At 70.4% G+C, this 22,447-nt stretch overlaps 4 protein-coding genes across 9 annotated transcripts; 3 read left to right on the top strand and 1 right to left on the bottom strand.

The window, feature by feature from the left end:
• Positions 1 to 4,570: 4,570 nt before the first annotated feature.
• Positions 4,571 to 8,302, top strand: LBX2 (ladybird homeobox 2). Its single transcript, XM_061441032.1, has 2 exons — positions 4,571 to 5,076; positions 7,765 to 8,302. The coding sequence occupies exons 1-2, from the start codon at positions 4,758 to 4,760 to the stop codon at positions 8,154 to 8,156; spliced, it is 711 nt and encodes a 236-aa protein (XP_061297016.1). The 5' UTR covers positions 4,571 to 4,757; the 3' UTR covers positions 8,157 to 8,302.
• A 1,181-nt stretch (positions 8,303 to 9,483) lies between these two features.
• TTC31 (tetratricopeptide repeat domain 31) lies at positions 9,484 to 14,337 on the bottom strand. Of its 5 annotated transcripts, none has more exons than XM_061441017.1 (16): positions 13,909 to 14,252; positions 13,618 to 13,719; positions 13,245 to 13,531; positions 13,069 to 13,152; positions 12,906 to 12,974; positions 12,211 to 12,369; positions 11,992 to 12,159; positions 11,861 to 11,912; positions 11,649 to 11,739; positions 11,440 to 11,581; positions 11,095 to 11,265; positions 10,654 to 10,750; positions 10,458 to 10,542; positions 10,298 to 10,372; positions 10,004 to 10,106; positions 9,484 to 9,790 (listed from the first exon to the last, which is right to left on the bottom strand). In XM_061441017.1, the coding sequence occupies exons 1-16, from the start codon at positions 14,108 to 14,110 to the stop codon at positions 9,683 to 9,685; spliced, it is 1,995 nt and encodes a 664-aa protein (XP_061297001.1). In that variant the 5' UTR covers positions 14,111 to 14,252; the 3' UTR covers positions 9,484 to 9,682. The 5 variants fall into 5 exon arrangements, with proteins under 5 accessions (XP_061297001.1, XP_061297000.1, XP_061297003.1 ...); XM_061441016.1 differs by having other exon boundaries at positions 10,654 to 10,755; positions 11,097 to 11,265; XM_061441019.1 differs by having other exon boundaries at positions 10,654 to 10,755; positions 11,097 to 11,214.
• On the top strand, positions 14,287 to 18,710 carry CCDC142 (coiled-coil domain containing 142). Of its 2 annotated transcripts, XM_061441013.1 has the most exons (11): positions 14,287 to 14,383; positions 14,653 to 14,758; positions 14,939 to 16,351; positions 16,430 to 16,516; positions 16,603 to 16,755; positions 16,834 to 16,991; positions 17,078 to 17,230; positions 17,335 to 17,449; positions 17,527 to 17,704; positions 17,782 to 17,993; positions 18,450 to 18,710. In XM_061441013.1, exons 1-11 carry the CDS (start codon positions 14,336 to 14,338, stop codon positions 18,695 to 18,697), a joined length of 2,871 nt encoding a protein of 956 aa, XP_061296997.1. In that variant the 5' UTR covers positions 14,287 to 14,335; the 3' UTR covers positions 18,698 to 18,710. The 2 variants fall into 2 exon arrangements, with proteins under 2 accessions (XP_061296997.1, XP_061296996.1); XM_061441012.1 differs by having other exon boundaries at positions 16,603 to 16,991.
• A 659-nt stretch (positions 18,711 to 19,369) lies between these two features.
• MOGS (mannosyl-oligosaccharide glucosidase) lies at positions 19,370 to 22,352 on the top strand. The gene is made up of 4 exons (XM_061441014.1): positions 19,370 to 19,568; positions 19,642 to 19,862; positions 20,309 to 20,502; positions 20,574 to 22,352. Exons 1-4 carry the CDS (start codon positions 19,535 to 19,537, stop codon positions 22,279 to 22,281), a joined length of 2,157 nt encoding a protein of 718 aa, XP_061296998.1. The 5' UTR covers positions 19,370 to 19,534; the 3' UTR covers positions 22,282 to 22,352.
• Positions 22,353 to 22,447: the final 95 nt, after the last annotated feature.

The raw sequence follows: 22,447 nt of genomic DNA, 5'->3' as shown, positions 1-22,447 counted from the left end.
ATGGGGCTTCCTCTGCGACGGCGCTCTTCCTCCCACAGCACGGCCACCGCCATGCCAGGACGGCCCCGGGCACCGTACCCACATGCATGGAGTGATGGCGGTGCTGAGGCGCTGGCACAGGGTGCCCAGAGAAGCTGTGGCTGCCCCATCCCTGGCAGTGTTCAAGGGCAGGTTGGACACAGGGGCTCGGAGCAAGCTGCTCTAGTGGAAGGGGTCCCCATCACATTGAGCCCCATGGAACGGGTGCCACCGTCTGTCCCCCCGTGTGACAGCTCCCGCAGTGCCCCGTTCCCCCCCCACCGCCACGTTTCATTGCACGTTTCTTTTTAATTAACCCCGGGGCGGAGCGGGGTTAATGGCAGCGCTGACCCCCGCCAGCATCGATCCGCACGGCAGCGCCAGCAGCCACGGACGTGTCCCCCCCGCTCTGGTGGCAGGAGGGGGGTGTGTGAGGTGTGTGTGTGTCCCCGGGCTGTCACTGAGCCCAATGGACCCCGAGTCTCACCCTCTGCAGCCCCGTAAGTGCCAGGACGGAGCCCCCCGGCCCAGTGCAGCCCCTGAAGAGCTGCGTCACGGCAGGGGCTGGGGAGCACACGAGGGCCTTGGGGCACCAGGATGGCTCTGGTGCACCGGGGTGACTGTGGGACACTTGGCAGCTGTGGGACACACAAAGGCCGTGGGGCTCTGGGAGGGCCATGGGGCACCAGAGTGGCTGTGAGTCATTGGAATGGCCATGGGCCACTGGGAGGGCTGTGGGGCATCGCGAGGGCTGTGGGGACCACATGGGGTATCCCCCCTTGGTATCATGGGGGACCCATCCCGGCCTCTCGGTGTCCTCTGGAGAGGGGTCCCTTGTACCCCCGTTGCTCCGGTGCTCCCAGTGGTCCCTCCGAGCTCAAAGCAGCTGCTTCCCTCCGAGCCCCAGTGCCCCAGCCCTGTTGAACCCGCATGGACGCACCACAGCGCTGGCACCCGCGCCCCACGGCCATGGGACGGTGGGGGAGCACGGGCTGAGGCCCATGGACAGACCCCCCGGGTGCACCCAGTGACAGCGGGAAGGGGCTCCAGCAGCGCCCTCCTGCCGCCCCGTCCCGGTTGTCTCTGCCGTGGGGCTGGGAACGGCGCCGGTGCCCAGCGAGCTCCCGGCAGTGGGCACCGGCCCCACACCACGGTTCCCACGGCTCCCACGGCCCCGACCTGCTGCCATCGACGAGACCCCCACAGCCGCGAGCACCCGACAGCACCGGGAGGGTCCCCATGAGGCAGGGTCTGGGGTGTCCCCGTGCCTGCTCCGGGACCGCGCTGGGGTCAGGGCCCGGTGACGGCCCCGCGGGGGGGCCGCGGCGTTTGCTCCAGCCGGAGGCTTTGAAATGCAACAACCGCCCCCCCAGCCCCGGCCATTTGGTGGGAGTTTGGCCCCTGCCCATCTGGAGGCCCCGGGCCGGGGGGGGGCTGGTCCTGGGGGGCGGCAGATGGGGCCGGGGCCGGTGGGATCTCCTGAGCCCCCCAGCTCTGCCCCAGTGCAGCACAGACACGTGGGACACGTGTGAGGTGTGTGTGTGCCCACACAGGCCTGTGGGTGCTCCATGAGCCCCCCCCGGGCACGGTGGAACATGGCTGTGCACCCACACACGTCTCCGGGGTGGCTGCTGGGGGGACGTTGCACACGAGTGGGACCCCACCTGCACACACGTGTGGGAGATGTGTGCCAGGCCCTGTGTGTAGTGAGACCCCAGTACTACTGGTCCCTGTCCCCATCCCATCCCCATCCAATCCCATTCCCACATCTGTCCCCATCCCATCCCCATCTCCATTCCATCCCCATCCCCATCTCCATCTCATCCCCCTTCCAATCCCTATCCCCATCTCCATTCCATCCCCATCTCCATCTCCATCTCCATTCCATTCTCATCCCCATCTCTATTCCATCCCCATCCCCATCTCATCCCCCTTCCCATCCCTATCCCCATCTCCATTCCATCCCCATCTCCATCTCCATTCCATTCCTATCCCCATCTCTATTCCATCCCCATCCCCATCTCCATCTCATCCCCCTTCCCATCCCTATCCCCATCTCCATTCCATCCCCATCTCCATCGCCATTCCATTCCCATCCCCATCTCCATTCCATCCCCATTTCCATCTCCATTCCATCCCCATTTCCATCTCCATTCCATCCCCATCCCCATCTCCATTCCATCCCCATCTCCATTCCATTCCATCCCCATCTCCATTCCATCCCCATCTCCATTCCATTCCGTCCTCATCCCATCCCACCCCTCCACGGCACAGGCGCTGTGTTACTGAATTGATGCTTTGCTGACAGCCCCGGGGGGATCCCGGCATCCCGCGGCTCCCGGCACATTAATCCCGCTCCCCGGGTAGGTGTAATCCCGTTAGTCCCGGTTCCACCCGCGGCCCCGGCACCGTGAGCGGGGTCGGGATTTATTGCCTATAATTGGCCGGGTCCCGTCCCCGGTGACGCGGCGGCTCCCGGTGCTCGCCTCGGCTCCGCCGCCTCCATCCCGCACCAGCCACCCCCTTATTAAAGGAAAATTCATTTGCCAGCAATTTCCATGTGCAAACTGCGGCTCCGGGAGCGTCCCTAATCGAGTTACCGGCATCGCCTCGCCTGGAGCCTGGAGCCCTTACATTATGGATGAGGGATGAGGGGCGGAAGCGCGGCGCTGGAACCGAGGGTGTCCCCGGGCTCCGAGACACCCCCCATCGCGGTATCACGGCACCAGCACCGGCACCGGCTGCGGCGGGCGGCCCCCGAGCATCAGCGCTGGGTTCACACGAGCGGGAGCACCCGGTGCTGGGAGCTGTGGGTGCCACTGGAGCGGGGATGGGCGTCCGGGGGTGGGGGGCAGCGCAGCCCCAGACACCGGTATGAAGGGGCTGTGGAGCAGGCGCGGGTGCACCCGCCCTCGTGCACGTACCCACCAGGACACAGGGGCACAGAGCCTCGCACCCACACTTGTGAACGCGCGCCCATCACACGTGCACACGCCCGTGTGTGCTGGGTGCTCGGGGTGCGGGGCCTGGCCCAGCTGCCGGGAACGGGCTCCATTGGGTTCAGCCCCGGTGCAGCCGCCGGCCCCGGCCCCGATACAGAGGTGTGGGAGTGGGATCACGGTTCCCCGGTGCCTCACCAGCAGCGGTGCCCATTTGTGTGCCCTCGGGCCGCGGGCGCCCGGCCAGCACCGGGCTCTGCCCCGCAGGAAGCTCCGCTGTTCCTGCAGGAATCCAGCGGGCTCGGGCTGGTTTCCACCCGCGCCCTGATGTGGGGTGAAAAGCCTTTTCCCGTCCTGTGTTCCCGTCAGCTGAAGCTGACGCTTCACCCGCCTGGCAGCGAGCCGGGAGCAGGCCTGAGGGCAGGGTGATGGGCACGGTGATGGGCAGGAAGTGAGGGCAGAGTATGGGCAGGGTGAAGGGTGATTGGCAGTGGCCATGGGCAGGGTGATGAGCAGGGGGATTGGGGGCCAGGATTAGGGGGATGTAGGTCCTCTGCATGCCCCAGGACATGCCCCATTCCCGGTCACGCAGCGGGAGATGGCGGCACACCCCGGCCCTCCGGTGAGGACAAAAGCCGCATGCGATGCAGCGGCGCAGCCGCCGCAGGCCGGGAGCAGCCTGCAACCCTTCTCCCAAATCGGATCCCAAGCTGCCAGAGTCCCCCTTCCCACCCCCCCACCCCCCTTCCCAACCCACCTCCTCCTCGTCCCGGCTTCTTTTTAATTGCTCCGGCTGCTGGGAAATTTCAAGCTTGAATTTGTCTGAACTCACATTCCCCGCCCCGGGGATCGCGTTTTGCTTTGTCAGCAAGATGAGAAGACCCCAAATCCCTCCTGGGGGTCCCCCTGCACCTGCTCCCCCCCAACCCAGCACCACCCCCCCTCCCCATTGTACGCAGGTTCATTTGCTCTCATTAACCGCATTGACCCCTGTGTCCCATTGGCAGGCCTGGAGCATCCCAGCAGCAGACCCTTGGGGAGAACTGAGCGGGATGGGGACAGGGGGACACGGAATCGCTCCCTTCGGGGGCGATTCGCCATCTCCCGGTCCCCATCCCGCTGGAAAACACGACCCCGGTGTCGTCTCACCTCCGTGTGCGGCCATCCCAAGCCTTTTTATGAGCACTCGGGATCCCGGAGCTATTTGTACCGGGAATTTGGGGGCAGTAGGGAATTGAGGAGGGGGGGGAATTTATGGCCCGGCCACGCTCTGAAACCCAAAACCCACCCTAAGCGGCTTTAATCACTCCCAGACGCGGCGGCCCCTGCGCTTTTATGGGGCATTTTAGAGCAGGGGAGCTAATAAATTTAGTGCTGACGGTAAAAGCCCCGCTGAGGGTTTAATTTGGGGGGGGGGCAAAACGCACCCAAGCCCCCCCGTTTGGGTGGGAAATGGCTGTGGAAGGGGGAGGTGCGGCATCCCGGGAGCGGTGCCTCCCCGATCTCATCCCCCGTCCGTGGCTCCTCCTCCTCCCGGTGCCCAATTTGCCGCCCCGGCCCCCGCTCTTTAAGGCTGCGGGACCGGGAGTGGTGGTGGGCGGGGGGGGGCGCGGAGCTGCTCCCGGTACCGGGGGTTGGCAGGGGAGTGGGGGATAAGCGGAGAGGCTCCCGGTAACGGGAGACCGAGCCTTCCCCGCCGCCGTTACCGGGCCCCTGCCGAAGGGGCGGGCTGCGGCCGCTGCGGGACGGCGGCGGCGGGATGAGGCGGGCGCGGTGCTGAGTCGGGAGAGGGGACGCGCCATGACCTCGGCGCGGGAGGCAGCCGGTTCCCCCCCCGGTTGCCGGCGGAGCGCCCTGGACCAGCTCCCGCCGCCCGCCAGCTCCAACAAGCCGCTGACCCCCTTCGGCATCGAGGACATCCTGGGGCGACCCCGCGGCGGGAGCCCCCCCGGTACCGGCTCCGGCCCCGGGACCGCCGCTACCCCCGCCCGGCTCCCGGAGAAGGCTGCGGGGCCCCGCGGCGGCGGCATCGCCCCGTCCTCGCCGCTCTGCGCGCTGGAGGAGCTCGCCAGCAAAACCTTCCAGGGGCTGGAGCTGGGCCTGCTGCAGGCGGCGGAAGGTACCGGGACCGGGGGAGATCGGGGCTGGGGGGGGGGACGGGACGGGACGACGACAGGAACGGACGCGGGGATCGGGCAGGTGCCGGGGAACCGGGGTCCTCCTCGCCCCGAGCCAGGGAAGTTTTGTCCGCAGAGAGACCCCAGGACGGGGCCGGTGTTCGCCCTCAGCCCGCCCGGGGCACCTCGCGGCCGAGGGCCCGGTTCGGGAGCGCAGAGTCGCGGATGGCCCGACAGGACCCGGCCCGGCAGCTTTACCGGGGGCCGCGGGCACTGGCCCGGCTCCGGGGGCGGCAATGGGAGGCGGATCGGTCCTGCGGCGGCGGTCGGGCTTCACCGGGGAAAGCGGCGGCCTCCGGCCCCGCCGAGCCGTGACCGTGACCGTGACCGAGCGCAGGAGCAGAGCTGCGGATCAGGCCCGTTGTCAGCGAAAGCCCCGTTATCGGCGCCGGCGATGACTTCTCGGTGGGCTCCGGGGCCTCTCCGACCGCAGAAACCCGTTACCAAGGGAGCAGGCGGCCGCTCCCCGCTCACGGACGTTGACCGCGGGCGGCTTGGCACCGTCGGCGCCTCCTTTGGGACACTGGGTACGGCAAGAGCCGGAGGGAACGAATCGGCCCCACCGGGCGAGCGGCCCACGGATCCTGCTGCAAACCCTCCCTCGAGGGGACAAACGGACACGGGGAGGAGGAGCGCAGCCCCAGCGATAACGAAAACCCCCTCACCGGGAGGGGCAGACGGACACGGGCAGACCGAGATTAACGAAAACTCGCTAAGAAGAACGGACACACGGACAGGCCCAGCGGGGCTCCCGCCGTTAACGAAAACACACCCGCCCCGGGCCGGACGGACAGGGCCAGATGGACCCGGCTCTCGTTATTAACGAAAGTGACGTTCCGCGGCCGGACCGACGGAGACGGACAGAGCCGCGCTCCGGGAGTGAACGAAAATGAAGTTCCCCTCCGCTGCCGGGCTGCGAGAGTTACCGATACGGGCAGAGCGGGGGTCCGGGATTAACGAAAGCCAAAGCAACGTTAACCGGCCGGACAGGCGGACACGGGTCAGCGGCCGGTAATGAACGCAATAAGCGGCGTAGCACGGACGGAAACCGGAGAGAAATGAGACAGCGGAATAAGGTAAAAAACTCGTTACGGAACGAACGCGCGGACACGGCCGGGCAGCGGGGCCGCGGCAGTGAACGAAAAGAGCCGTTATCGGACGGACAGAAGGACACGGCCGCGGGGAACGAAATAAAACCCGTTACCGGCCTGACAGACGAAGAGAAACGGGCAGCGCCGGGCTCCTTGAGCGGAGGTAAATTCCCGTTACCGCCCGGACAGAGGGACACGGCGGGGCCGAGCGCGGCCTCGAAGGGAGCCTTCCCGGCCGCCGCTAACGGCGCGGTAGTGAACCGGGACCATTGGACGAAGAGACAGAAAGCTCGAGGTTCCCGTCATTCCGGTGCTCCCGTTACCCGCGGGCAGAGCGGGGCTGCGGGATGAACGGGAAAAACGTCCAATATCTTCTCGCAGCGATGGACAAAACCGGGAGCGATCAGAGCTCACACAAAACCCCATCACCCCGGCGGACCCACGGACACCGCCGAGACACCACGGGCCTCCGGTAACGGCCGGGACCCACCGACAGGTCACGGGCAGAGCGGCCACGGGGCCCCGCCGCGGCGGAGGGAGCTGAAGCCGGTATGGGGAAAGCAGAGACTGGCCCGCGCCTCGGGAGCCACGTTACCGGGCGGCTGATCGTCCCGCCGGCACTAGGGAGGCTATAACGGCCCGGCACCGGCACGGCGACAGGCACCGGGACCCTGCCGCCGGTGTGGAACCGGTACAGATGCCGCGGATGGACACCGGATCCGCGTCTCATCGGAGATTTCTCCTCTGCTCCACCGGCAGTGGAGCTCCCGGGTCGGGGCCTCGGGGCTGCTGCTCGGCATTGCCGAGAGCGGCGGCCGAAAACCACCGGCCCCGGGGCTTCTGCAAACCGCCGAACGGGCGGATCCGTGCTGACGACTCCGCTCCCGGTCTCGGCTCTTCCCGGTTGCCGGTTCCGGCCCCGCAGCCCGGGCTCTCTGACCGATCCGGTGCCGGGGTCGGGGCGAGCCGCGGCGGGGAGGAACCGGGCTGGAGCCCCGGGAGCTCCGGCCGGACACGGAGCGGCGGCGGCTGCGGCAGGACCGGGGTCTGTGGGACGGGATGAACGGTTCTCGGCTCCCGGCAGCGGGCCCGGTATCGGTTTGTTTTGAACGGCGGAGCAGACGCCGGTTTTACCGGGTTCGACGCTTCACAGCCGAGACAAGATCGGCGCTGAGACTACCGTACCGTGCCGCACCGTACCGTGCTGGTGCGGTCCCGGAGCCGATGCCATTGCATACGCCGGTACCGTTACCGGTACCGTACCGTGCTGTGCCTGTTCCGCACCAGTGCCCGTGCGGGTGCTTGTGCCGGTACGGTTGCCGGTGGCGGGCCGTGCCGTGCCGTACCGTGCCGGTGCCACGCTATGCCGTGCCGCATGGAGTCGGTACTGTGCCGTTCCCGGGCTGGTCCTGCGTCCCCGCTGCCGTGCCGTTCCCGCTGCCCTACCCGTTCCCGTTCTATTCCGCGCCCGCTGAACCCGAAGCTCGGGAGCCGTTCCCGTTCCCCTTCCCGTTCCGTACCGTGCCGCTGTCCCCGCAGGTCGGGAGCCTTTGGCCGTTCCGGGGTCTCGTCCTCCCTGCAAGAAACGTCGCAAGTCGCGGACGGCGTTCACGGCGCAGCAGCTGCGGGAGCTGGAGCAGCGGTTCCTGCGGCAGAAGTACCTGTCCCCGGTGGACCGGGACCGGCTGGCGGCGCGGCTGGCGCTCAGCACGGCCCAGGTCATCACCTGGTTCCAGAACCGCCGCGCCAAGCTCAAGCGGGACCTGGAGGAGCTGCGGGCGGACGTGGCCTCGCTGCAGGCGCTGCCCCCCGCGGCCCTCCGGCACCTCGCCGCCATCCCGGACCCGCCGCTGCCCCCCGCCGCCCCGGGCACCGGCCCCACTCCACCGCCCGCGGAGCTCTCGGAGGAGGAGATCGACGTGGGGGACTGAAGCGGCACCGGGGGGGGGCACACGCACACACCGGGGGGGTCCCGGGCCGGCACCGAGACTGAGCGAGCCCCCGGTCCCGGCGGGACTTGGTGCAATTTTGGGTCCGTTTTTCATTTGCTTCCATTTAATTCTCTTTTTAATTTGATTTTCTGAGGTCTCCGTCCCGGGGGCACCGGCGGGAGGGGGGTTCGGGGGTGGCGGGAAGGACACGGCCCCGGTATAAACAATCGGAATAAAGGCCACACGTTATTAAGGAGCGCGGAGGGGCTCGGGCGGACACCGGGGGATGCCCGTAACCGGGGTGAGGGGACACACACACACCGGGCACCGGCGTCCCCCCCCGGCTCGGTTGCGCCCATCCCCGTGGCCCCGCTACCGCCAGTACCGGGGACCCCTCGGGTTGGGGCGGGGCACCGGGACACTATTTCCTCGTCCATGCCGCCCCGGTGACGTCACCGAGCGGAGCGGTGACGTCACTCTGCGCGGGAGCAGCCCGGAGGCCGCGGGGACGGGCGAGGGGGAAGGCACCCGAGGTACGGGGGGGCAGACACGCGTCTCGCTTCAGCCCGCAGCCCCCCCAGGAGCCCCGTGGGTGGATGGCGGCAGCGACCCCCCAGTCCCTCCTAAACACCCCCGATCCCCCCCCCCTTTTTGCCATTGTCGAACCGCAGCCGCCCGCGGGGGGAGGCGAGAAATGAGATTCTGCCTCTAGAAACGCCTGGGAACGTCCCGGGGGAGCGCGTTTGATGTGACAGGAGCGGGACGGGGCTGACAGGGACGGGGGGAGGGTGGGGGAGAGATCGCCGTGGGTCCCATCCTACCCCCCTCCCTTTCCCATGTCATCCCCTGCCTGCATCACCCCACAACACGTCCCTGTCCCCGCTTAAACCTGCCCAAGTACCTTCCCCCCCCCCCCCAGCACTGAGACACCGAGTCCCCCCCATACACCCTCCCCGTGGCCTCTAGGCTGTTACCCCACAGCACCCACAATAGCTCCATGTGCCCCTCCCAACCGCCACCCTCCCCACAGGTCCCCATTGACCTCCAGCACTGGCCGTGGACCCCATGATCCCTGGAGGGGTTGGTGCCCATCACCGGGGCCTCGGGGTGGCTCCTGATGCCGCGGCCCCCCCCGCCCCGTTCCCCCCCCCCCCCGCTTCCCTCCGCTCCCAATTTTCCGGCTGACGGCGCGGCCGCCTCCCGCCGCGGCTCTTCAGTGCTTCTAACGAGTGATTAATTGCGGCCCCTCCGCGCCTCATTTGCATAGTAATTAAATCCCCTCCCCCCCCCCCCCCCCCCTCGGGCCCCGGTACCGGGACGGACGCGACGCTGGGGCTCGGGTTTATTAAAACCCCCAAAGGGGGCAAGTCCCTGAGGGGGGGGCGGGGGGGACCGGCCCCCACTCCCGCTGCACCCGGTACCGGGAGGTGGCGGGGGGGGGCCGGTCCTGCTGCCCGCGGGGGGAGAAGGCACAGGCTGGGTGCGGGCAGGAGGCACCGGGAGCTGGGGGGGGGGGGGGGGCCCGGTTACAGGGGCTCCCCCAGGCAGGGCTGTGGGTACCAGCGCGGGCGGGGGGTGGCGTGAGATGGGTGCTTGAGCTGCAGGGCCAGGAGGGTGCCTTCCACCGGGGAGTCCTGGGGGGGAATGAGAAGGGGGGAGGATAAAAAAGGGGAGATTAAGGGGGGATAGGAATGGGGAGAACAAAGGAGGTGCAGGAAAAGGAGAGGGATGAAAAGGGGGGTGTAAAGAGAAAGGGGGGGAAGTGTCACACCACCCCCAGGGCAGGGCCAAGCCCCTGCCCAGCCCCACAACAGCCTCGGGGGGGGTCGCGGCCCCCCCCCGCTCACCCTCATGGCCTCAAAGGCTGCTTCGGCCGCCTCCTTGCAGGTGTAGTTGAGGAAGGCGCAGCGGCGCTCAGGCAGCATCCGGATGGACTGAATCTCCCCGAACCTGGAGGGCAGCGTTAGGGACCCCCAGCTCCGCAGGGAAGCATCGGGGACCCCCAGTCTGGGGGTGCACAAGGGGTCAGGGCGGGGGGGGGGAGAAGAGGTCTGGGGGGACGCAGGGAGAGGGATGGGGGTCTGGGGGTGCACATGGGGAACACAGGAGGTGTGGGGGGGGCACAGGGGCCCCATGCTCACTGTCCGAAGCAGTGCTGCAACACGCTCCTGCTGATGCGGGGGGTGACGTTGCCCACCCAGAGCGGGAAGCAGCCCCTGCTGAGGCACTGCTGGTCACTGGGGGGGCTTTGGGGCTCAGTTCCAGGCCCCAGGGCTGTGGGTCCCCCATTCTCTGCTGTACCTGGGGGGCTGGCACTGGGCCTGGATCCTGGAGCTCCCGATGGTGATGAAACCACTCATGCCCATGGCCTTGTGGTGGCTGCTCCCTGTGACACCATGGGTCAAACCCAGCCCCAATGGCCCACTGAGACCCCCCAGACCTGAGACCACGGCCCTTTGCCACTTCCCCCCCCTCGAACCAAACCGGGGTCTCTTACCGGACCGGAGGGGCAGCGCCGGCTCCGCAGCCTCCAGCGGGGACAGGGGGGACATGGGGGAGGGAGGAGATGTGGGAACCCCCCCAAGGCTGCTCTGCTGCCAGAGGAGAGGAGGTCAGACCACGGGGTGTGAGCCAGGGGTGCTTCAGCTGGGGGCCCGGGGGAGACTGTGGGCTGAAGGGTGCTGGGGGTGGGTTTGGGGGGGTGGGATACAGGGATGGGTTGGGGGATGGGTTGTAGGGTACCATGGGGGTCCAAGGATGGGGTGGTGGGGTTAGGGTGGGAGCGAGCTGCAGATGGGGTGGGTGGTACTGGGAGTGCATTGGGGGTGCTGGGAATGGGGGTGAGTAGGGGGTGCCAAGGGTGGGTTGAGGAGCACAAGACCTGGGGGGGATGCTAGGGGTCGGGGCTTTGTTGGGGGGTGCTGGGTGCAGTGCTCACCTGCAGCAGGGCCCGGCAGGCCTCCAGCTGCGCAGCTGCATCAGTGTCAGTGCCAGTGCCGGTGCCGGTGCGGTGCAGCCGCAGCAGCTCCTCAAAGGTCTGGGCAGCCTCAGCGTAGCGCTGGGACACGGAGAGGTGCTGAGCCTGAGCCACCACTACCTGCACCGGCCCCTGCCCCATGGCTGCCCCACACGGCGTTCGGCCAGGTCCTACTGGCACCCCCTGGCTCCCCACTGATACCCCCAAACCCATCCCCGTGGCACCCTGCAGCATCCCAATCCAGCCCCACTGCTACCCTTCAGCCCCCATTCAGCCCCACTGGACACCGCAGCCCCTCCTGGTTACCTGCAGCCCCCGCAGGGCCTTGCCCTTGCGGAAGAGGCCCTTGGCCCAGCGCGGCTGCAGCCCCAGCGCCCGCTCCGCGTCCCCCAGCGCCTCCTCGTAGCGCTGCAGCTTCTCATAGCAGTAGGAGCGGTTCCCGAGGAGCCTGCGGGGACAGGGCCCGGGTCACGGCTGCCCGGCCCTGGGACCCTGCTCCCGGTCCCGGTACTGACCGGTGCTCGCGGGGGTTCAGCTGCAGCGCCGCCGTGAACGCCCGCACCGCCTCGGGGTAACGGCCTCGCAGCGCCGCCGCGTTGCCCTGGCCTGTGGGGACAAGAGCGGCCGCTGCCGAGCCCCCCGGGGGCCACACTGGGGAGGGGAACACCGCGGCTGCACCGTCCCCAGGCACGGCAGGAGGAGCCCCCGGGCACAGCCCAGCACTGACCTGCGAGCACCAGGCTCTGCTGCATGGCGCTGGTGTCCAGGGGCGCGGGGGCCTGTGGGGGAGGCAGCGCTGGGTGCCCATGGCACAGGCAGCGCCCCCCTGCCCAGGCCCCCCCCCGGGTCCCAACTCACCTTCCCCGGTGCGATCCTGCCCCGCTCAGGGTCCGTCCTGGGCGGCTTCTCCCTGCCGGGCGCCGGGAGCCGCACACCCGCTTTCTGCCGCGCTTTGAACACGAACGTGCAGCTCAGGTCCAGCTCCTCCTGCGGGCAGGGGCGGGGAGGGCAGAGCCCCAGATCCAGCTATGGGGCAGAACCCAGGGCCATCACGGGGAGCCCCACAGGAGCCCTCACCTCCATCTCCTCTGGTCGGGCCTCCCCGTCTCCCCCCTCCTCTCCCGGGGTGGCTGCGCTGTCCCCGGGGCTGGGGTCGAGCCAAGCCCCCTCTTCCTCCTCAGCATCGCCGCCCTGGGGGTGCCTGGCGCCTGCAGCGCTGCTCGGGGATGGGGGGGTCTGCAACGAGAGAGGTGGCAGCGGGGCTCTGCCCATTCCTCCCTCCACAGCACCCACCTTCAGGCACCCACCGCGCCCTGCAGCATCCACAGCACCCCACAGCACCCACAGCGCCCCGCAGCACCCACCGCACCCCGCAGCACCCACCGCACCCCGCAGCACTCACAGCGCCCCACAGCACTCACAGCGCCCCGCAGCACCCACTGCACCCTGCAACACCCACAGTGCCCCGCAGCACCCACCGCGCCCCGCAGCACCCACAGCGCCCCGCAGCACCCACAGCGCCCCGCAGCACCCACCGCGCCCCGCAGCACCCACCGCGCCCAGCAGCACCCACCGTGCCCCGCAGCACCCACAGCGCCCCGCAGCACCCACAGCGCCCAGCGGCACCCACCGTGCCCCGCAGCACCCACAGCGCCAGGCAGGACCCACCGCGCCCTGTAGCACCCACAGCCCCCACAGTGCCCCGCAGCACCCACAGCGCCAGGCAGCACCCACCGCGCCCCGCAGCACCCACAGCGACCCGCAGCACCCACCGACTCAGCCTTCTGCTTGGCTTGGGACTCCTGTCCCAGCTTCTCCCGTTTCTTCCGCTCTTTCTGCTTCTGGAAAGAGGGAATCACACAGGGAATAACTGTGCCGTGACCAGGCGGCACGGATCCCCCGCTCCAGCACAGCCCAGCCTCGGTGGGCACCCACCTTCTTCTTCAGCTTCTTCTTCTCTGCTTTCCTCTTTACCCGCTCCTCCTCTGCCACCAGCTCCTGCGCGTTCCGCTCCGCTTCCTGGGGAGGAAACACCGGGAGCCACCAGTGCCCGAGCGCCCCAGGAGCTGCCCCCTCCCCGCTCCCGGCTGCGGCCCCGGCGGCTCCCTCACCTCTGCCGTGGGCCGGAGGTCCTGCGGGGCCGGCAGCCAGGGCAGCTTCTCCTCCAGCGCGCTCGGGGGCGGCCGCAGCGGGTCCTGGACCAAAAACGCTTTTCGGAGCCCGCAGAAGGTGGAGCCGGGGTCGCCATCAGCACTGGGAACCGCAACGGGAACCACAGTGGGAACCGCACCGGGCCACGGCCACGACCAAGACCACTGCAACCCCTCATCCTCCTCTTCATCCTCCTCCTCATCGCTGGACGCCTCCAGCCGCCCGGGGCAGTACCAGAAGCCGGGACCTGCGCGGACAGAACCGGGGCCGTCAGCGGCAGCTCTGGGGCACCGGGACCCCCAAGAGCCCGCACCGGCGGCTCCCCCGACTCACCGCGGCCGAGCGCGTCCCAGGCCCCGGTCCCGTCGCCCATGGCGCTGAGGTCCGCGGGCAGCGCCCGGCGCTCGGGCGGGCAGTGGAAGGGGCAGAACGGGGCTGCGGGGAGCGGAGCCGCGGGTAACGTAAACCGAAACCGAAACTCGGCGGGGGTGGAGCCGCAGCGGGCTCCTCCTCCCGCGATGGAGCCTCACCCTCCCCGTGCCCCCAGCCCCGTGGTGCGGCTCCCGCCGCAGCGGGACCCCGGCCCCGCCGCACCCCGGCCCCGCTGACCCCCCCCCCCCGTACCGCCGCTCCAGCCGCCGGGGCCGAGCGCGCAGCCCCAGGGGCAGGCGGCGGGGGCAGCCCCGCGCCCGGAGGGGCCCAGCCCCGGGCTCCGCTCCCCGCCCGCTTCCCGCATCGCCCCACGCCGCTGGCGGAGGACAGGAAGGGGCGCACTGGGCGGACCGGAAGTGGGGCACGGCGCCTGCCGGGGCTGCCCCGCCGCCATGCTGGGTGCTGGCAGGACGGCGGCCCGCGAGGCCCGTACTGAGCAGCGCCGCGGCCCCGCCGCCCCTCGAGCCGGGTTCCCGGCCGAGTCCCGCTGCTCCGGAGCGGCCCCGCGCGGGGCTCCGCGGCGCTGACCTCTCGCCGGGTCAACCCTGCCCGTTCCTCCGGATTAGCGCGGGCGCGGCCTAAGCCTCTTTCCTCCCACCGCCCCCGGCCATGGCCCAGCATGGAGGACGGCGGCCGTGAGCGGCGCGGCGCGGAGCCCTGCCCGCAGGTGAGGCCCTGGGCGGGCGCGGAGCCCCGGGATCAGCCCCATCACCGGGGGCACCGGCGGGGCCCGGGCCCGGTGCGTGGGCCAGGCCCCAGCTGCGTTTAGCGTCTCCCTGGCAACGGCCCCGGGGGGGGGCGTGTTCTTAGCGGGGGGCGTGGCCACGGGGGCGACTCCGCGACTGCCAAAGGCGAGGGGCGGGAACAGCGCTCAGGCCACGCCCCCCTCGGCGTTAGCCCCGCCCCTCCCGGCGCTGACCGCCCGCGCTCCCGTAGGACCCTGTCCGTGATGTCGCCGGCCCCGGTGGCCTCGTCCCGCTGCTGCTGCCGGCCCTGCCCGCGCCGGGGGACGGGGATCCCCGCGGGGCATCCCCAGAGCCAGGTGAGGGCCGGGCCGGGGGCGGGCACAGCCGGGTGCAATGCACGTGTCCCTGCGGTGCGAGCAGGGCTGCGGCACCCCAGAGCGTCCGGGAGAGAGGCTGGGGGTCTCGCCGGGGTGACCGCAGCGGGGGCTGCCCCTCACGCTGCCCCACACCGAGGTGTGGACCCCCGGTCCCCGCAGGCAGCAGCTCCCGGGGGCCCCTGTCCCGGTCCCTGCGGAAGGCCGAGGCGATGCTGCGCGGCTGCGTCAGCCCCGGCCTGCGGCGCCTGCTGCCTCCGCGGCCCCGGCGACGCGGCCCCGGCAGCGAGGACGAGGATGAGGACGAGGATGAAGAAGAAGCCTCCGCGCTTCTGACCCCGTTGGAGCGGAGCTTCCCGGGGCTGCGCCGCTGCCTCTGCGTCCGCGAGGATCCGCGCACCGAGACCTTCCACGGCCACGTGCGGCCGCCGCCCTGCGACGCCGACACCGCCGACGCCGTCACCACCGCCGCGGCCTTCTCGTTCCACCCGGTGCACCCGCGCGTGGCCGAGCGCGGCGCGGCCCTGCACGCGCTGCTGCGGCAGCGCCACCTCCTCCGCCTCGCCCGTGACTACAGCCGCCGGCTCCAGGCCGCGTCCGGCTTCCTCCGCCGGCTGCTGGCGCTGCTGCAGGAGCCGGTACCGGAGCTGGACTCGGGGCCGCCGCTGCGGGAGCTGTGCCGGGAGCTGCGGGTGCACACCGGGCACTGGGGCGCGCTGCGGCGGCGGCTGCGCGGGGACCCGTGGCTGCGGGCGCTGGTGCTGCACCGGGGCGAGGCCGTGGCGCACATGCGGCGGGCGCTGGTGCTGCTGGCGCTGCAGGCGCTGAGCCTGGCTGAGCACCTCGCCGAGGCGCGGCTGCGGGCGCTGGCCCGGACCGGCAGTGCCGCCGCTTCCCTCCCGGAGCTGCTCTCCGACCTCTTCCAGGGCCTGGACATCTACAACCGGGCCGTGGGTGACCTGGAGCCGGAGCTGGGCGCCGCTGGCTGCCTTCCCACCGGCACCGCCGGCCGTCCCGGTGCTGCCGAAGCCTCATCCCGCCCCTTCCCAGCGTCCCGGGTGCTGCAGATTGTGGCAGCTGAGCGGGGCTGGCTGGCGGCCGGGCGGCTCCGGCCCTTCCTACAGCTGCGGGCCGGTGCCGGTGGGGATGAGCCTGTGCGCTGGGAGGACACCGAGGTGCCTTGGCTGCCGGAGCACGGTTCCGCGGCGGACACGGATTCCTGCGGCCGGGAGGAGCATCCCAGCATGGCCGGGACACTGAGGGCGCTGTGCAGGGAGGATGAGGAGCTCATGGGCCTCCTCCTGGGGGTGCTGGTGGCCTCATCCGGCAGCTTCCAGCACCACGTCCTTCATGTGCCCAAGGAGAAGCCACCGGCGGCGGCACCGGGGCCCCCGGAGCCCCAAGAGCCGGGCTGGGCCGGCTGGACATCGGTACCGGCGGCCCAGGCCCTGCTCGCACGGTACCGACCGCTGTTCTGGGACGCCGCGGCCGCCGCGCTGGGGCACGGTGCGGAGCTGCTGCCCGGCGGGACTCTGCCGGCGGCGGCGCTTGAGCTGAGTGGCGCCATCGGCGCCGGTACGTGGGGGCGGCGGAGGGGGCCGGTACCGGGGGCTGCTCCTCGTGGCCCTGACAGCCCGTCCCGTCCGCCCGCAGCTCCTGTGCCCCGGGAGTGCCGGGAAGAGCTGGGGCGGCTCAGCCTGAGCTTGCTGTGCCGCGGCGCGCTCCGGAGCTGGGACACAGGTACGGGGGTCCCGGGAATGGGGTGTGAGGCACCGGGAATGGGAGGCGGGATGGGAGCTACGGGGCTACCGCCCGTGTGTCCGCAGGCTTCACCTGCGCCCTGGGCTCGGCTCTCTCCGACAAGTGCTCCGGGGATGCGGTGCCGGCGTCGGGCCCTGTGCGGAGCCGCACAGCGACGCTGCTGCACCGGCTGTACCCGGCCCTGGCCCTGGCCCTGCGCTGCCTGCGCCCGCCGCCCGGTCAGTGGGGTCCGGGGAGGGGGACGGGGACACGGCGGGGTCCTGCCCCACATCTCATCCCCACCTCTGTCCCCCCAGACCTTCCCCCCGGGCCCCCCTGCCTGCGCCTGCAAGTCCTGGGCTGCTGCCTGGCCACGGTGCAGGCTGCCCACTCCTGGCTGACCGGCAGAGCCTGCAGGTACCTGGCGGCCTGGGCTCTGCCCCAGTTCCTGCTTGTCACCCAGGGGGACCTGCAGGTACCTGGGGGTTGGGGATGGCTTGTGGGGCTGCTCTGGGGCTGCTGTGGGCTGGCATCTTCCTACACCTCTCCCCTGTGTCCCAGCTGCTGAAGATGGAGACAGACAAACTGGTGCTGCTGGTGAAAGGTACCTTCCCAGAGCCTGGGGATGTCTCCCCACCGCTGCCCCTCCTTGTGATGTCAAACCAGGAGCTCCAGCTCTGCCAGCGCATTCGTTCCATGGCCACCAGCATCCAGGTATGCACCTCTGGGAGCTGAACCATGGCCATTCTGTGCTGTGCTATGGACATTCCGTGCCATGCTATGGCCACTGCATCCCACCTCCCACTCCTCTGCCCCAGCTCTTCTCAGGGGACGTGCTGAAGATGTTCTCCACCGGCTGCAAGCGGATGTCGGCACAGATCTTCCACCAGACCATGCCCAGGGGCAAGCACTGGAGGATCTCACTGCGCGCCGGTGCGTTGGGTGCCCCGGTGCGGGCAGGGGCTGCAGGCAGCAGCACAGGCAGTCCTGACGCTGTTGCCGTGCCCCAGAGCTGCCCAGTTGCCCCAGTGCATATGCAGCAGCAGCAGCGCAGGCAGTGCTGGGGCAGGTGCTGCAGGGAGCGCGGCTGCTGCCCCGTGACGCGCAGGCCCCCGCCATGGCCGGGGGCACCACGGCCTTCCTGGAAGCCTGGATGGAGCACATCCTGGAGCACCGCATCCGCTTCAGGTACAGGCTATGGGGCACCGGGGGGTTACCGGGGGTGCCGCCGGCCCCGGGGCCGTGCTGAGCGCGCCGCGCCGCAGCCTGCAGGGAGCGCTGCAGCTCCGGCAGGACTTCGAGCTGGTGCGGGAGCTGGTGGCCTCGGAGCGCTCCGGGCTGGCCCCGGAGACCCGGCGGGAGCTGGTGGCCCTGAGCGTGTTCCAGCAGATGGATGGAGCCATCCTGTGCCTCCTGCAGCAGCCCGGAGCCGCGGCCAGAGCCGGAGCGCGGCCGTGGAACAGCCTCAGGCACTGCTGTGGGTCTGGGGATGGGAAAAAGGATGGAGATGGGATAGGGATGGGGATGGAGATGGGATAGGGATGAGGATGGAGATGAGATGGGGACAGAGGTGGGGATGGGGGTTACAATGTGGATGGGATGAGATGGCAAGGGGGATTGGAACAGGATGGGGATGGGATGGGTGGAGATGAGGGTGGACATAGAGATAGGTTGGGGATGGGTATGGGATAGGGACAAGGGTGGGGATGGGAACATAGGGATGGGGATGAGGATGGGGACAGGGGGATGCAGTTAGGGAAGGGATGGGGGATGGGCACATGAGGATGGGGACAAGGATGGGCTGGGGATTGGGATGGGTCCTTCTCCCCTTGGCTGCCCCACGGGCTGTGTCCATCCCAGTCCCGGCCGCGCTGGTCCCATGGAGGGCGTGGTGCCGAGGACCCCCCAGCTCCATCCCCTCATCCTCCTCCAGGCTCAGACAACGGCTCCCACCCCCCGGAGCCGGCAGCGGGGATCCTGCAGGGTCTGGACACGCTGGAGGCTCCGGTGCCGGTGGCTCCCGCCCCGTGTCCTGCCGGTGCCGCGGGGCCGGCGCGCCCCGGGGTCCCCGAGTCCTACCTGTCGGGCCGGCAGCAGCAGTGGCTGGCGCTGCGGCTGCACCGCGCTCGCCGGTGGCGCGTCCCGGGGCTGCCCTGCATCCGCGACCCCTCCGGGCAATAAACCCTGAGCGGGACCAGAACCGAGCCTTGCGTCCGAGCCCGGTGCGGCGGGACAGGAGGGGGGGTCTGGGGAGTACTGGGGGCAGCGGGGGACCACAAGGGAGTATCGAGGGGTGCCGGTGGTACTGGGGAGCACTGGAGGGTGGCGGGGTTCACCGGGTGACACCATGGGGGGGGGGGTGCCCCTCTGCATCCTCATCCTCCAGAGGGGCCGTAAGCACCTTGTGAGCGAGGGCGGTACCGGACAGCTCAAGCAGTGACCGGGGGCTGTTACCGGCCACTGCCCCCCCCTGCAGTGGGGGCTTGGGGGGCTCCTGAGCTTGTGCTCCCCAAAACCTCGTACCCAAGAGCCCCCCATCCATGGGGCAGCGGTGGGGACGCGGTAAAGCGGCTCCATGCCGGGGGTGTGCGCGGTGGGGGGCTCTGGGATGCCTTAGCCTGCTGTTTATCCGCCCGCCCACCAGGCGGCGCCACTGCGGTCCCCGTCGCTCGGCGATGACGCTCCCGGCGCGACCGCAGCATGGCGGGCGAGCGGCGGCGGCGCGGCGGGGACGGGGCGCGGGAGCGGCCGCGGTGTCCGCGGCGGGAGCGGGAGCCGCGAGAGCAACGGCGGGGCCTGGGCCTGGGCCGGGGCCGCCCCGCGCTCGCCGTGGCCGCCGTGGCTGTCGCGGCCGCCGCCGCCGCTCTGTGGTTTGCGGCCCAGTGGGGCCGGTGGAGCGCGGCCGCCCGCCTCGTCAGCCCGCACCCGGCCCCGCCCGCGCTGCCGCCCGGCTCCACCGGGGCTCTCCGGTCGCCGCGGCTGTTCTGGGGCACGTACCGGCCTAACGTGTACTTCGGCATGAAGACGCGCAGCCCCAGGGCGCTCGTTACCGGTACCGGGAGGGCGGCGGGAGCGGGACGGGCCGAGCCCGCCGGGGTAGCGGCACTGACCCGCCGTTATTGCAGGGTTGATGTGGCTGCAGCAGCAGGAGGGAGGCGGCGGCCTGCGGCACACGTGCGAGGAGAGCGATGGGCTCTCGCGGTACGGGTGGGTGATGCACGACGGGGAGAGCTTCGGCGTGCAGGAGATCAGAGACGGGGCCGTGCTGCTGAGAACCGAGTTCGTGAAGAGGCCCGGAGGGGAGCACGGAGGAGACTGGAGCTGGAGGGTGACAGCGCAGTTGGAGGTGAGGATGGGGATGGGGACAGCGAGAGCATGGAGCTGCTGCGAGGGCTGGAGCAGCTCTGCTCTGAGCCAGGCTGAGAGAGCTGGGCTGGGGCAGCCTGGACAAGAGAAGGCTCCTGAAGGGGAGACCTGAGAGCAGCTCCAGTGCCTGAAGGGGCTGCAGGAAACCTGGAGAGGGGCTTGGGACAGGGGATGTAGGGACAGGCCAAGGGGAATGGCTTTAAGCTGCCAGAGGGGAGACTGAGATGAGCTCTTAGGCAGAAGCTCTTCCCTGGGAGGGTGCTGAGGCGCTGGCACAGGGTGCCCAGAGAAGCTGTGGCTGCCCCATCCCTGGCAGTGTTCAAGGCCAGGTTGCACACAGGGGTTTGGAGCAAGCTGCTCCAGTGGAAGGGGTCCCTGCGGCACTTCCAGGCTCCTTCCCAACCCAATTCCCATCTCCCCCCCCAGAACACAACCACCCCCCCTCCCCTCCTCTCCCTGTTCTTCTACGTGGCCACGGACGGTCAGGGCACGCTGGAGCCGCAGCTGGAGAACGGGACACGTTTGGCTGCGGTCAAAGGGGCAACGGAGGAGCTGGGACACTTCACCCTCAGCTTCCTGCGCCCCACGGTGCCGAGCTCCCAGGACCCCAAGCACGCCAGGTACAGCACCGCCGCGTCCACCCTGCCCCCCCCTTGTGTCTCCCTCCCTGACGGCCTCTTCCCATCCCCAGTTACAACTGGCTGGAGGCGCCCAGCCCGGGGCTGCACCGTCTGACGGAGCTGGTGCGCAGCAGCCTCAGCCCCCGCTCCGTGTTCTCAGCCCCGGGGCGGCCGCGGCGCCGGTTCTTCGCCCTGTCCCCGTCTGGGGGCCTCCCCGGTGACCCCCCCCGCGGGCGGGTGCTGCTGCACCAGGTGACGCTGGAGCCGCCGGCCGCCGTGGAGGTGACGTTCGAGTCGGGCAGCGCGGCCCCGGCCCCGGCGCCCCTGGCAGGAGCCGCTTTCTCGGCGGCGCTGGCTCGGCACGAGGCCGCGTTCCAGCAGCGCTTCGAGGCCACCTTCGGGCTGGCGGGGAAGGGCTTCACGGCGCCGCAGCAGCGCTTTGCGCAGGCGTCGCTCAGCGAGGTGCTGGGTGGCATCGGATACTTCCACGGGCACTCACTGGTGCAGGCGGCGCCCGGGGAGCGCGCGGTGCCCGGCGCCGAGGCCGCGCTCTTCACCGCCGTCCCCTCCCGCTCCTTCTTCCCCCGCGGCTTCCTGTGGGACGAGGGCTTCCACCAGCTGCTGGTGGCGCGCTGGGACCCGGCGCTGAGCCGCGAGGTGCTGGCGCATTGGCTGGACCTGATGAACGCCGAGGGCTGGATCCCACGGGAGCAGATCCTGGGGGAGGAGGCGCGGGCCAAGGTGCCCCCCGAGTTCGTGCTGCAGCGCAGTGAGACCGCGAACCCCCCGACGCTGCTGCTGGCGCTGGAGCGGCTGCTGCCGGCGGCGCCGCGGCCCTTCCTGCAGCGCCTCTTCCCACGCCTGCGCGCCTGGTACGCGTGGCTGAACCGCACGCAGGCCGGGCCGGAGCCGCTGAGCTTCCGCTGGCGCGGGCGCGACACCGAGCACGAGCGCTTCCTCAACCCCAAGACGCTGGCGTCGGGGCTGGACGATTACCCCCGCGCCTCGCACCCGTCCCCGCACGAGCGGCACCTGGACCTGCGCTGCTGGATGGCGCTGGGCGCCCGTGTGCTGGCGGCGCTTGCCGAGCGCCTGGGCGAGCCGGCGGAGCCGTTCCATGCCACGGCAGAGGCGCTCAGCGACAACGAGCTGCTGGAGCGGCTGCACTGGGCGCCCGACCTTGGTGCCTTTGCCGACTACGGCAACCACAGCGTGGCCGTGGCCCTGCGCTGGCAGCCCCCAGCGCCCGCAGCCCCGGGGCAGCCCCCGGCGGCGCCGCAGCTAGTACGGGAGGTGCGGGAGGCGCCGCGGCTGCGGTTCGTGGATGCCCTGGGTTACGTGAGCCTGTTCCCGTTGCTGCTGCAGCTGTTGCGGCCAGACTCGCCGCGGCTGCCCGCGGTGCTGGCCGCCATGCGCAGCGAGAGGCAGCTCTGGTCGCCCTTCGGGCTGCGCTCGCTGGCGCGGGACAGCACCTTCTACCTGCGGCGCAACACGCAGCACGACCCCCCGTACTGGCGCGGCTCCGTCTGGCTCAACATCAACTACCTGGCGCTGCGGGCGCTGCACGGCTACGCCAGCACCGAGGGGCCACAGCGGGAGCGCGCAGCGGAGCTGTACCGGGAGCTGCGCCACAACCTCATCACCAACGTGTACCGGCAGCACGTGGAGAGCGGCTTCCTGTGGGAGCACTACAGCGACAGCTCTGGGCGCGGGCAGGGCTGCCGGCCCTTTGCCGGCTGGACCGCGCTGGTTGTGCTGGCCATGGCCGAGGACTATTAGTGCTGCCGGTACGGCACGGCTCTGCCTTGTCTCAGGTGCTGGGGGGCTGCGGTGTCCCCCACAATAAACCTCCACCCCTCGTGGCCTGTCTGTGCCTCTCCTGGGGGTCACAACCGGCCCGTGGTGCCTTGCCAGTGCTCCCGGTACAGCCGCGGTGCTGCCACAC

This window comes from Pezoporus flaviventris, unplaced genomic scaffold, assembly GCF_033815535.1.
Source record: "Pezoporus flaviventris isolate CSIRO_AGI_PZ_B2104156 unplaced genomic scaffold, CSIRO_AGI_Pfla_v1 ptg000188l, whole genome shotgun sequence".
In the NCBI taxonomy this organism is placed as follows: Eukaryota; Metazoa; Chordata; class Aves; order Psittaciformes; family Psittacidae; genus Pezoporus; species Pezoporus flaviventris.
This window is presented reverse-complemented; position numbering and strand designations above follow the sequence as displayed.